General features: G+C 37.4%; 1 protein-coding gene across 7 annotated transcripts in view; it reads left to right on the forward strand.

The window, feature by feature from the left end:
* LOC307198739 (uncharacterized protein) overlaps nucleotides 1-13,266 on the forward strand; it is a 149,865-nt gene that overhangs the window by 67,626 nt on the left and 68,973 nt on the right. For 4 of the 7 annotated variants that reach the window (XM_079945904.1, XM_079945905.1, XM_079945906.1 and 1 more), the window contains exons 1-2: nucleotides 4,867-5,234; nucleotides 5,456-5,547. The exons of the other annotated variants lie outside the window; for them this stretch is intronic. In XM_079945904.1, coding sequence (XP_079802030.1) covers nucleotides 5,069-5,234; nucleotides 5,456-5,547 — 258 coding nt within the window. In that variant the 5' untranslated portion in view covers nucleotides 4,867-5,068. Of the gene's footprint in view, nucleotides 1-4,866; nucleotides 5,235-5,455; nucleotides 5,548-13,266 lie in introns of those variants that run through there. 7 annotated transcript variants of the gene reach the window in all.

Here is a 13,266-nt window from a genome sequence, read left to right on the forward strand (position 1 = left end):
TACTAAATTCGTTGATTAGCTGTAGTAGTTTTCTGGTGACATCTTTAGGATTTTCTATGTATAGTATTATGTGATCTGAAAACAGTGACAGTTTTACTTCGTCTTTTCCAATTTGGATTCCTTTTATTTCTTTTTCTTCTCTGATTGCTGTGGTGAGGACTTCCAAGACTATGTTGAATAATAATGGCGATAGTGGACAACCTTGTCTTGTTCCTGATCTTAGAGGATCTTGTTCCTTTCAGTTTTTCATCATTGAGAATGATGTTAGCTGTGGGTTTGTCACATATGGCCTTTATTATGTTGAGGTAGGTTCCCTCTGTGCCCACTTTCTGGAGAGTTTTTATCATAAATCGGTGTTGAATTTTGTTGAAAGCTTTTTCTGCATCAATTGAGATGATCATGTGGATTTTATTCTTCTGTTTGTTAATATGGTATATCACATTGATTGATTTGCATATGTCGAAGAATCCTTGCATCCCTGGGAGTGGCTAATATTTCTTATTTTTCCCATGGCAGATAAGACTAGAACAGAGTAAATAATATTTGCTGATGGCCTATTTACTAGAAAGTGTGTTTTTTCCCCTAATATTTCAAAGCTATCCATATATTCATCCATTCATTCAAATATTTCCTGAGTACCTATATATGCCAAGGCCCTGCTTCCTTTTTGTGTGCCAGGCGGGATTGAGAAATGTCTACTTTAGTCTTAAGAGGGCAGGATGTGTCTATAAGCCCTGAACTAACCAGTCAGTGTGGGAATTGAACTGGCCCCACCTCTGTAGCAAAGCTCTCTAATTCATGGGGTCCACAGGTCAAAAATACATTAAGTTAATCCTCTAGGTGCAATAATACACATCTTTGCTCCATGAAGCCTTTTCTACATCATTGAGATTAGCTAACTCTATCTTTTCTCAGTATGAGTCAGTCAGAAATGCACACATCATCATAACTGGTTTAGTTTCCAATACTGTCAGTTGCTTTTTTTTTTAAGTTTTTAATTTAAACTTTTTTTTTTTTTTTTTTTTTTTTTGGCTATGCTATGTGGCTTACAAGATCTTAGTTCCCCAACCAGGGATTGAACCTGGGCCCACAGCAGTGAAAGCGCCGAGTCCTAACCACTGGACCACCAGGGAAGTCCCTGCTTTTTAAACAGTAGAACTTGGTTTTATTGATAAGGTACGATGTGAGTTGGATGAGATGTTTGGGGCCAGAATTGTTTACCATCTACTATTTTTATGGAGAATGTCCTTATTCCAGTCTCACTAATTTATACATATCACAGTTCATGGTGGATAAAGTTAAATTTTCCTCTGCACTGACTCTGACAAGGCACTTGGCAAACACAATAACAACATAAACATGATTGTATAAGTAATGCTTAATATACATAAAATAATATAGCACTTTAAAATACCCTTGAGTATTTTAGCATAAAAGCTTCCATTCGAACCCTAACAATGTTCTAGGTCAGTGGTTTTCAAACTGACGCATGGCCAAATCCAGCCTACCGCCTGTTTTTGTATGGCCTGTGAACTAAGAGTGTTTTTTACCTGTTTAAGTGGTTGAAAAAAAATAAAAAGAAGAATATTCTGTATGTGAAGATTATATTAAATTCAAGTTTCAATATCCATAGGTAAAGTGTTATTGGTCCCAGCCACACCTGTTTGCTTATATATTATCTGTAGCTGCTTTCGAATTATGAGGGCAGAGTTAAATAGTTGCAACAGAGACCATATGGTCCACAAAGCCAAGATGTTTGCTCTCTGATACTTTATAGAAAAGTTTGCCTCTTTCTGTTCTGGGTACTTGTGATACATCAGTGAACAAAACAAAGATCCTTGTATAGGAGGAGATCGTTGAGAGGACATCACTGCCAGTTGACCCTAGAGCTAGACCTGGGCAATTGAAGGCTCCTTACCCGCTGCCCTGTCCTTGGAATATATATTCCACCCACACCGTCCTATAGCTGGAGCTGTTTCAAAGATGCAGTCTTAAAAATGTAAGGTGTTGTTAAGACCATCTGGACTGTGTATGTGGCTGAACCCCATTAAAGCATCTATATAAACTTTTTTTTTTAATTAATTAATTTATTTTTGGCTGTGTTGGGTCTTCGTTTCTTCGTGTGAGGGCTTTCTCCAGTTGCGGCGAGTGGGGGCCACTCTTCATTGCGGTGAGCGGGCCTCTCACTGTCGCGGCCTCTCTTGTTGTGGAGCACAGGCTCCAGATGCGCAGGCTCAGTAGTTGTGGCTCACCCAGTTGCTCCGCGACCTGTGGGATCCTCCCAGACCAGGGCTTGAACCCGTGTCCCCTGCATTGGCAGGTGGATTCTCAACCACTGCACCACCAGGGAAGCCCTGTATAAACTTCTAAGGTTCTAGCAGGCAGATGTGGAAATCTATAAGACAAGACTTGTATATAAGTTCCCTTGCTTAGTAAATCTGCCACCTACATTTAATAGGGGAAGATAGTAAATGATAAATGTAAGTAAATTATATATAGTATGTTAGAATGTGATAAATGTGCTGGAAAAAAAAGTAGAGGAGGGTAAAGTGGATAGTGATTTTTTTGATGGGGAAGTTGATGTTACATCTGAAAGAGAGCAATTAGGGTAGACCTACCAAAAGGAGGAATATTTGAGCAAAGACTTGAAAGAGTTGAGGAAGTGAGCCATGTGGGTGTCGGGGGGAAAGCATTCTAGGCCAGAAGGATAATGGTGGCTCCTCATGGGGTTGTTATGTAGGTTAAATGAATTAATACATTTAACTGAAAATAGTGCCAGGCACATGATAGGTAAATTCTCAAAAAATCATTCTTCTTCAGTACCAGCTGGTTGTAGTTGCTACTTTCCTCCCTGCAGTCGGCTGCTGCACTGGGTTACTCTCGGTAGACAGTCACTGTAGCAGAGGGGCTCTATACATGTGTAAAAGTACACGGGGTCCTGATATCTTAGCTTTATCTGTCCCAGGATTAGCTCCCATCCCTGGGGATTAGCTTTTAGGGACAAAACTGTTCCCAGAGAATCATGGTCCCAGGAGGTATCATTTCTGTGGTTTGCATAATTACAAAACACAGGTGTGAGAGTCTGTCATCACACAGAGTCAAAGGGTTTTGCCCCACCATCACACAAAAAGTCAGTAGTGAGGCTTCAATAGACATGGGGTCTCTTGCTTCCAAGTCTAGTGCTCTCTGTTTTTGGTCTTCACTCCACTCCTTGCAATAACCTACATCTTATACATCTTATTTCTTCCAGTAAATTTTCAGGTCTCTGTACAAAGGACCACGTCGTATTCATTTCTGTTTTCCCCTGCAGAATTGGGTGCTAAACAAACAAACAAAAACTCAAAACTGGTGAAAGAATACTCAGTACTTTTACATGTTTGATGATACCATTTCAAATCTTAATTGCTATGTGTGTAAATCTGTCAGAAGATGTCATTGTGGAACTGATTGTCCTTCGTTCCCTGTGCCTATATAAAGCACGGGGAGATAGATTGTCCTACAGACTAGGGAGTTCCCAGACATTCACCATTTTCAAATTTATGTTGCTAAATATCATATGAAGATCCTGGAGCATAAAAATACATTCATGAGCTTTGGGCTTTGATGATCTCCACAAGGCTATTAGATAAGAGATGGCATTTCCAGGATGAAATAATTAGGCAGATGATGCAGGACAAATACCCGGTTATCCTTTATCTTAGTCCAGGGTGGCTCTCAAAATATGGTCTACAGACCAGCAGCAGCAGCATCACCTGAAAACTTGTTAAAAATGCAAATTCTCAGGCCTCACCTCAGACTCACTGAAACTGAAATTCTGGGCTTGGGGCCCAGCAATCTGTGTTGGAACAAGCTGTCCAGATGATTTTGAGGCACACTAAAGTTTGAAAGTCACTGACCACTCATTTGTCTTTATAGATTTCCAGCCAGGACTCGCCCTGCCCTGCCAAGTGCCTAAGCTATGTGTTGGATGAACAAGGAGCTTCTTTTGTAGACCTTGGTAATGACCTTGAGGCAGGAAAGCCCTCTGGGGAAAGTTGAGATTGTACCACTTTTACAGTTGTCTTAACATATTCTCTCAGGCTAATGAAGGTAGGATACACATTGGAGTGAAGAAAAGCCCAGGGCATTGCATAATTAGGTCAGACATTGAAATAAAGGGAGCTTTAAAATCTTAAAATATTACCTCTGTCTGGGCTTTGGTTGTGGCTGGATGTGTATACCAGCTGGGCTGTGACAGGAATCGTGTGGAATTCCAAAAGCTCTGCTCTAGTTTGGGTGGGCTATTTGAAACCTCCTCTTGCAAAGTGCAGAAGGACAATTAACATTAGATAAAGTGCCTTTCCAGGTTCTTATGACAAATCAGCCTGTAGGAAGTACAGGTATTAATCATTTCAATCTTGCGGGATTGCAAATGTAGTGTACCTTTGGCTGAGGTATGAGAAGAATAACCTAGGAATGCATCTTTGACCTAGGATAAAACACACTGACAAATTTTACCCCTCAATATAAAATTTCTGAGCACAGGAAATGAGGCTTAGAATTTGAGACAAATTATAAAAATATTGTTGTAAAGAAGCCATGGTTTTTCAAGGCAATATTAACAAAGCAAGTACAAGTGAACAGTAAGAAAACGAGAGAGCTCTAGCACCACAAGCTTTACATTGGCCACATTTACAAGGCAAAAATAATGATGATCTAATCAGTTCTGACAAACAGTTGGCCATATGATATGACATCATCAACAATTTTTGAAAAATAGATTTATTATTAATAATGAGCTTTGCCCAAATATATAGTGTGCCTTGAAATATAAACAATAGAATGAGGCCAGCTTGATTAGCAAGAACTTTGAAAACAGAAACATGAAGCAACCATTTCAATGATGTTTAAAGTCATGCAAACCTCAGGCCATTATAACATTTCACCAAACTCACTGATATAATTTTAGAAGTCATTTAGAAGTTTCTTGCTTGTAATGTCGAAAGACAAAAAGCTACATACTATGAGGGAAAAGCATATGCTTCCTGCTGAAATATAAATATTTGAAATAATTCAAAGGAAAAATGGCATGAAATTAAATTTCATTCTTTGTCAGGAAATAGTATTGGAAAATGTATGGAAAATACTGCTGCATATCATACGAAGAAAGAATTATTATGACACATTACTCAGTATGGGATGCTTGTTATACAAATTGGATGAAAGTAAAGATGTTTCTCATATCTCAGCTAATGGTAAGTGCTAGATTTTGTTTCAGGAGTGGAATTCAGGAAGAACTACATACTTGAATGAATTACTGAAGGAAAGATATACAGATATTAATTGTATATGATTTACTTAAAAGCATCTTTCTCTAGGAAAACTGTATCCTACTTTTAAACTGTCTTCTTTGGATGAGTCTCAGAAACACCACTCTCACCATTTCATCAATTAAACTACCAATTTTTCACCACAGTGCAGAAGAATCTCCTGGTGGCAGCTGTGAGCCCTCAGGGCCAAAGAGTGGGATTTTGTGCTCTGCTAAGGGGAGTGAACATTATACTAGCGGTACGTGGATCAGATTTATTTTGGATAGTCATAAGCTGGAGGTGACAAAGGGCCCAGAAGGGGCAAGTCAGAGGCAGGGACAGGTGGGAAGCAGTGAAAATGATCGGATGACAGATGACGGCATCCTGAGCTAGGGACGTGGCGGATGACACAGGATGTTGAGTGAGGGTGAGAGAAAGTCAGGAATGGCTCCCAGGCTCCTGGCAGTGAGTTAGGGAGGGAGGACTTCTGGAATAGAATTCTGGGAATAGATACAGGAGGCAGGCTGTGCTTTCAGCAGAATCTTAGTTGTGGAGCACCCTTCCTGCATTTAGGGCTCACCTCCCTACTGCATCCAGGTATCCTCCCATATTCGGGTGTCCTCCCGCATAGGGCCAGTGGGACATTAGGAGGTACATTAGGAGGTCGGTGCCTCATGCCCATCTCTGGCTATCCAGACCTTCCTTCCCCACCCAGTCTCTAACTGTGGTACTCCACTAGGGCCTCAGCTCCTCCAGTGTTCCCGTGTGTCTCATAACATTTTCTTCCTCACTATCCCCACCAAACATGCATTCCCTTCCAGCTCTGGGTTAGGAAAATAAAATGGCCTGACTACAGGATGGAAACTCCAAAATTTAGGGCCTTGTGATTACATTTCAACTTCGGGGTGAAATCCCTTTCTTTAAGTAGTGTTAATGGTGATCATAAGTGGTTTTGTGAAATGTTTATTTATAGTTAAGAATTGTGGATGGTATGGTTATAATTTTTAAATATTAAACTAAATATAAGGCTTTTTCTTCTATTATTGCCCAAACTATTTTCCATCCAAACTACCTGATTTAGCAGTTATGGATGGGCTTTCTTATATTGCTTGTCCAATCTGAGGAAAGTCTGATTTTTTGCCTCCTTTTTTTTTTTTCCTAAGAATAAGTTTCTTGAGAAAGATTTTTTCTGTTTAATTTCAGTATCACCTCTCAACAAATATATGTTCAATGAGCGACAATGAATGAATGAATAGGCTTTTGGGACTTAAGCTAATAATAACACAGATAATAATTACCAGTTGGTGAATGTCAAGCAATGTACTATAATTTAAAACTATTATTTCTAATTCTTAAAAAAGTACTCTAATGCAGACAGTTGCTTGGAGGGTGGAGATGGGGTTTACAAGTAGTTTTTTCTTTTCCCTTTGTAGGTTTCTCTCTTCCAGTTGACCGTGGTAAAACTTAGTTTTGTTGTACAATAGTCTTGTGTTTATTAACATTTATTTAAGTTTGAAAATTTTTTCTTTCTTTTTTTATTGAAGTAGAGTTGATTTACAATATTATATTAGTTTCAGGGGTACAACATAGTGATTCAATATTTTTATAGATTATACTCCTCTTAAAGTTATTATAAAATATTGGCTATATTCCCTGTGCTGTAATCACATCCTTGTATCTTATTTGTTTTATACCTAGTAGTTTGTACCTCTTTAATCCCTACCCCTATCTTGCCCCTCCCCATTTCCCTCTCCCCACTGGTAACCACTAGTTTGTTCTACATATCTGTGAGTCAGTTTCTTATATTCATTTGTTTGTTTTATTTTTTAATTCTACATATAAGTGATAACATACAGTATTTGTCTTTCTGACTTTTTTCACTAAGCATAATATTCTCTAGGTCTATCCATGTTGATGCAAATGACAAAATTTCATTCTTTGTGGCTGAATAATATTCCCTTGTGTGTGTGTGTGACTGTATGTATACACCACATCTTTATCAATTCGTCTGTTGATGATCACTTAGATTGCCTCCATATCTTGGCTATTTTAAATACTGCTACTATGAACATTGGGGTGTGTGTATCTTTTTGAATTATCATTTTCATTTTTTTAGGATATATACCCAGGAATGGAATTGCTGGATCATATGGTAGTTCAATTTTTAATTTTTTGAAGAACCTCCATACCGCTTTCCGTAGTGGCTGCACCAATTTACATTCCCACCAACAGTGTACAAAGGTTGCCTTTTCTCCACATTCACACCAGTGTTTGTTATTTGTGGTCTTTTTGATGATAGCCATTCTAACAAGAGTGAGATGATATCTCATTGTGGTTTTGATTTGCATTTCTCTGATGATTAGCGATGTTGAGCATCTTTTCATTTTCCATTGGTCACCTGTATGTCTTCTTTGGAAAAATGTCTATTCAGTTCTTCTGTCCATCTCTTAATTGAGTTGTTTGCTTTTTTTGATATTGAGTTGTATGTGCTGTTTATATATTTTGGATATTAACCCCTTATCAGTCATATCCTTTGCAAATATTTTCTGTCGTTCATTGTCTTTTTGTTTTGTCAGTGGTTTCCTTTGCTGTGTGAAAGCTTTTAAGTTTAATTACCTCCCATTTGTTTATTTTTGCTTCTGTTTCCTTTGCCTGAGGAGAAAGATCCAAGAAAATATTGCTATGATTTATGTCAAAGAGTGTTTGCCTGTGTTTTGTTTTAGGACTTTTATGGACTCCGGTCTTCAGTTAGGTCTTTAATTCATTTTGACTTTATTTTTGTATATTGAGTGAGAAGATGTTCTAATTTCATTCTTTTACATGAACTGTCAGTATTCTCAGCAAAGCTTATTGAAGAGACTGTCTTTTCCACATTGTATATTTTTGCCTCCTTTGTCATAGATTAATTGATCATAAGAGTGTGAGTTAATTTCTGGGCTTTTTATTGTTCCATTGATCTATGTGTCTGTTTTTGTGCCAGTGCCATACTGTTTTGGGTACTATAGCTTTGTAGTATAGTCTGAAGTCAGGAAGCATGATACCTCCAGCTTTGCTCTTTTTTCTCAAGGTTGCTTTGGCTAATTGGGGGTCTTATGTGGTTCCATATAAATTTTAAGATTATTTGTTTCAGTTCTATGAAACATGTCATGGGTATTTTGATAGGGATTGCATTCAGTCTGTAGATTGCTTTGGGTAGTATGGACATTTTAACAATATTATTTCTTCTAATCCATGAACACAGGATATCTTTCCAGTTCTTTGTATTATCTTCAATTTCCTTCATCAGTGTTTTACAGTTTTCAGAGTAAATGTCTTTCAACTCCTTGCTGAATTTTATTCCTAAGCATTTTCTTTTTGATACAATTTTAAATACAATTGTTTTCTTGCTTTCTCTTTCTGATAGTTTACTATTAGTGTATAGAAAAGCAACAGATTTCTGTGTATTAATCTTTTATCCTGTAACTTTATTGAATTCATTTATTAGTTCTAATAGTTTTTTGGTGGAGACTTTAGGTTTTTCTATAAATAGTATCATGTCATCTGCAAATAGTGACAGTTTTACTTCTTCCCTTCCAATTTAGATGCCCTTTATTCTTTAACTTGTCTGATTTCTCTGGCTAGGACTTCCAATACTGTGTTAAATACAAGTAGTGAGAGTGGACATTCTTGTTTTGTTCCTGATTTTAGAGGAAAAGCTTTCTGCTTTTTACCATGGAGTATGATATTAGCTGTGGGTTTATCATAAAGGGCCTTTATTATTATGTTATGTTCCCTTTATACCCACTTTAGTGAGACTTTTTTTTTTTTGGCTGTGCTGCACAGCTTGTGGGATCTTAGTTCCCCAACCAGGGATTGAACCCATACCTCTGGCAGTGAAAGCACAGAGTCCTAACCGCTGGACTGCCAGGGTATTCTCTGGTGAGGGTTTTTATCATGAATGGATGTTGAATTTTGTCAAATGCTTTTTCTGCATCTATTGAAATGATCATGTGATTTTTAATCCTTTCATTTATTAATATGGTATATCATATTGATTGATTTGGGGGTATTGAACTATACTTGCATCCCTGGAATAAATCCCACTTGATCGTGGTGTATGATCCTTTTTATATATTGTTGAATTCAGTTTGCTAATATTTCATTAAGAATTTTTGCATCTATATTTACCAGAGATATTGGCCTGTAATTTTTTTTTTTGGTAGTGTCTTTGTCTACTTTTGGTGTCAGGGTAATGGTGGCCTCATAGAATGACTTGGGAGTGGTCCCTTGTCTTCAATTTTTTGGAATAGTTTGAGAAGGATAGCTCTTCTTTACATGTGTGGTAGAATTCCCCTGTGAAGCCATCTGGTCCTGGACTTCTATTTGCTGGGAGTTTTTAATTAGTAATTTAATTTCACTATTAGTGATTTGTCTGTTCAGATTATCTGTTTATGCCTGATTCAGTATTGGAAGAGTATATGTTTCTAGAAATTTATCCAGTTCTTCTAAGTTGTCCAATTCGTTGGCATATTCATTGGCATACTGTTCATAGTATGCTCTTATGATTTTTTTGTATCTGTCATATCATTTGTAATTTCTCCTCTCTCACTTCTTAATTTGTTTACTTGGGTCTTCTGTCTTTTTTTTTTTCTTAATGAGCCTGACTAAATGCTTATCAATTTTGTTTATCTTTTCAAAAATTTAGCTCTTGGTTTCATTGATCTTTTCTATTCTGTCTCTATTTTATTTATTTCCTTCTTGATCTTTTTTATATCCTTCCTTCTGCTGACTGGCTTTGTTTGTTCTTCTTTTACTAATTCTTTTAGGTGATAGGTTAGATTGTTTCAGATTTTTTTCTTGTTTCTTGAGGTAGGCCTGTATCGCCATCCCTCTTAAAACTGCTTTTTCTGCATCCCATAGATTTTGGAAAGTTGCATTTCCATTTTCAGTTGTCTAGAGATATATTCTGATTTATTCTTTGATTTCTTCATTGCCTCATTGGTTTTATAGTAGCATATGGTTTAGTCTCCATGTGTTTCTGCTTTTCCCATTTTTGTTTGTGTAATTGATTTCTAGTTTCATACTGTTGTGGTTTGAAAAAATGCTTGATAAAATTTCTATCCTCTTAAGTTTGTTGAGACTTGTTTTGTGATCAGCATGTGACCTATTCTGGAAAACATTCCATGTGCACGTGAAAAGAATGCATATTCTGCTTTTTTTAAAATGGAATTTCCTGTAGATATCTGTTAAGTCCCAACTGGTCTAATGTGTCATTTAAGACCACTGTTTCCTTATTGACTTTCTGTCTGGATGATTAGTCCATTCATGTAAGTGGGTTGTTAAAGTCTCCTACTATTATTGTGTTACTGTCAATTCCTTCCTTTTTTGTCTGTTAATATTTGCTTCATATATTTAGGTGCTCCTATATTAGGTTCACATATGTTAATGAACGTTATATTCTCTTCTTGTATTGATCCCTTTATCATTATATAATACCCTTCTTTGTCTTTGGTTATAGACATTGTTTAATGACTACTTTTTGATATGACTATTGCTACCACAGTTTTCTTTCCATTTCCATTTGCAGGAAATATCTTTTTTCCATCCACTCACTTTCAGTTTCTGTGTGTCTTTTAGCTCCGAAGTGGTTTTCTTGTAGGCAGCATATTGATGGGTCTGTTTTTATTCAATCATTCACCTATGTCTTTTGATTGAAGCATTTAGTCCATTGACATTTAAAGTGATCATTGATAGGTGTGTACTTATTGCCACTTTGTTACTTGTTTTCTAGTTCTTTTGTAGTTCTTCTCTGTTTTTTTCTTCCTTTTATAGTTCCTTCCCTTGTGGTTTGATGATTTCCCTTATTGGTTTGCTTGTTTTCCTTTCTCTCTAGTTTTTGTGTATCTATTGTAGGTTTTTGATTTGTGGTTATCATGGGGTTCATGTATGAAGACCTATAACTATGTCTACTTGTTTTAAACTGATAGTCATTTAAGTTCAAACACTTTATAAAAGATCTACATTTTTATGCCTCTCCACCACATTTTGTGGGGTTTTGTTGTTGTTGTTTTTATTTTATTTTATTTTATTTTTTTATTGGAGTATAATTGCTTTACAATGTTGGGTTAGTTTCTGCTGTACAATGAAGTGAACCAGCTATATGTATACATATATCCCCTCCCTCTTGGACCTCCCCCCTATTCCACCCATCTAGCTCATCAAAGAGCACCAAGCTGAACTCCCTGTGCTATACAGCAGGTTCCCACTAGCTATCTGTTTTACACATGGTAATGTATTTAGATCAAACCTAGTCTCCCAATTCATCCCACCCTCCTCTTCCCCACCTGTGTTCACACATCCGTTCTCTACATCTGTGTTTCTACTCATGCCCTGCAAATATGTTCATCTGTACCATTTTTCTAGATTACACGTACATGCATTTATATATGATATTTGTTTTTCTGACTTACTTCACTCTGTATGACAGACTCTAGGTCCATTCACAACACTACAAACAACCCAGTTTCATTCCTTTTTATGGCTAAGTAATATTCCATTGTAAGCATGTACTACATTTTCTTTATTCATTCATCTGTCAATGGACATTTAGGTTGCTTCCATGTCCTGGCTATTATAAATAGTGCTGCAATGAACATTGGGGTACATGTGACTTTTTTTAAAAAATAATTTTTTTTTTTTTTTTTGTGATACGCGGGCCTCTCACTGTTGTGGCCTCTCCCATTGCGGAGCACAGGCTCCGGACGTGCAGACTCAGCAGCCATGGCTCATGGGCCCAGCCGCTCCGCGGCATGTGGGATCCTCCCAGACCGGGGCACAAACCAGTGTCTCCTGCATCGGCAGGCATACTCTCAACCACTGCGCCACCAGGGAAGCCCTAAAAAATAAATTTATTCATTTATTTATTTTTATTTCTGGGTGTGTTGGGTCTTTGTTGCTGCACACGGGCTTTCTCTAGTTGTGGCTAGTGGGGGCTACTCTTCTTTGTGGTGCACAGGCTTCTCATTGCTGTGGCTTCTCTTGTTGTAGAGCACAGGCTCTAGGCATAAGGGCTTTAGTAGTTGCAGCATGTAGGCTCAGTAGTTGTGGCTCATGGGCTCTAGAGCACAGGCTCAGTAGTTGCGGCACATGGGCTTAGTTGCTCCCCAGCATGTGGGATCTTCCTGGACCAGGGACATGTGACTTTTTGAATTATAGTTTTCTCAGGATATATTCCCAGTAGTGGGATTGCTGGGTCATGTGGTAGTTCTATTTTTAGTATTCTAAGGAACATCCATACTATTCTCCACAGTGGCTATATCAATTTACATTCCCACCAACAGTGCAAGAAGGTTCCCTTTTCTCCACACCCTCTGCAGCATTTATTGTTTGTAGATTTTTTGATGATGGCCATTCTGACCGGTGTGAGGTGATACCTCATTGTAGTTTTGATTTGCATTTCTCTAATGATTAATGATGTTGAGCATGCTTTCACATGTTTGTTGGCAATCTGTATATCTTCTTTGGAGAAATGTCTATTTAGGTCTTCTGCCCATTTTTGGATTGGGTTATTTGGTTATTTATTTCTTTGATATTGAGCTGCATGAGCTGCTTATATATATTGGAGATTAATCCTTTGTCTGTTGCTTGGTTTGCAAATATTTTCTCCCATTCTGAGAGTTGTCTTTTCGTCTTGTTTATAGTTTCCTTTGTTGTGCAAAAGTTTTTAAGTTTACTTAGGTCCCATTTGCTTATTTTTATTTCCATTACTCTAGGAGGTGGGTCAAAAAAGATCTTGCTGTGATTTATGTCAAAGAGTGTTTTTCCTATGTTTCCTCTAAGAGTTTTATAGTGTCCTGTCTTACATTTAGTTCTTTAATCCATTTTGAGTTTATTTTTGTATATGGTGTTAGGTGGTGTTCTAATTTCATTCTTTTACATGTAGCTAGCTGTCCAGTTTTCCCAGCACCACTTATTGAAGAGACTGTCTTTTCTCCATCGT

Source organism: Stenella coeruleoalba (genome assembly GCF_951394435.1).
Source record: "Stenella coeruleoalba genome assembly, chromosome: 1".
NCBI classification, from domain to species: domain Eukaryota; kingdom Metazoa; phylum Chordata; class Mammalia; order Artiodactyla; family Delphinidae; genus Stenella; species Stenella coeruleoalba.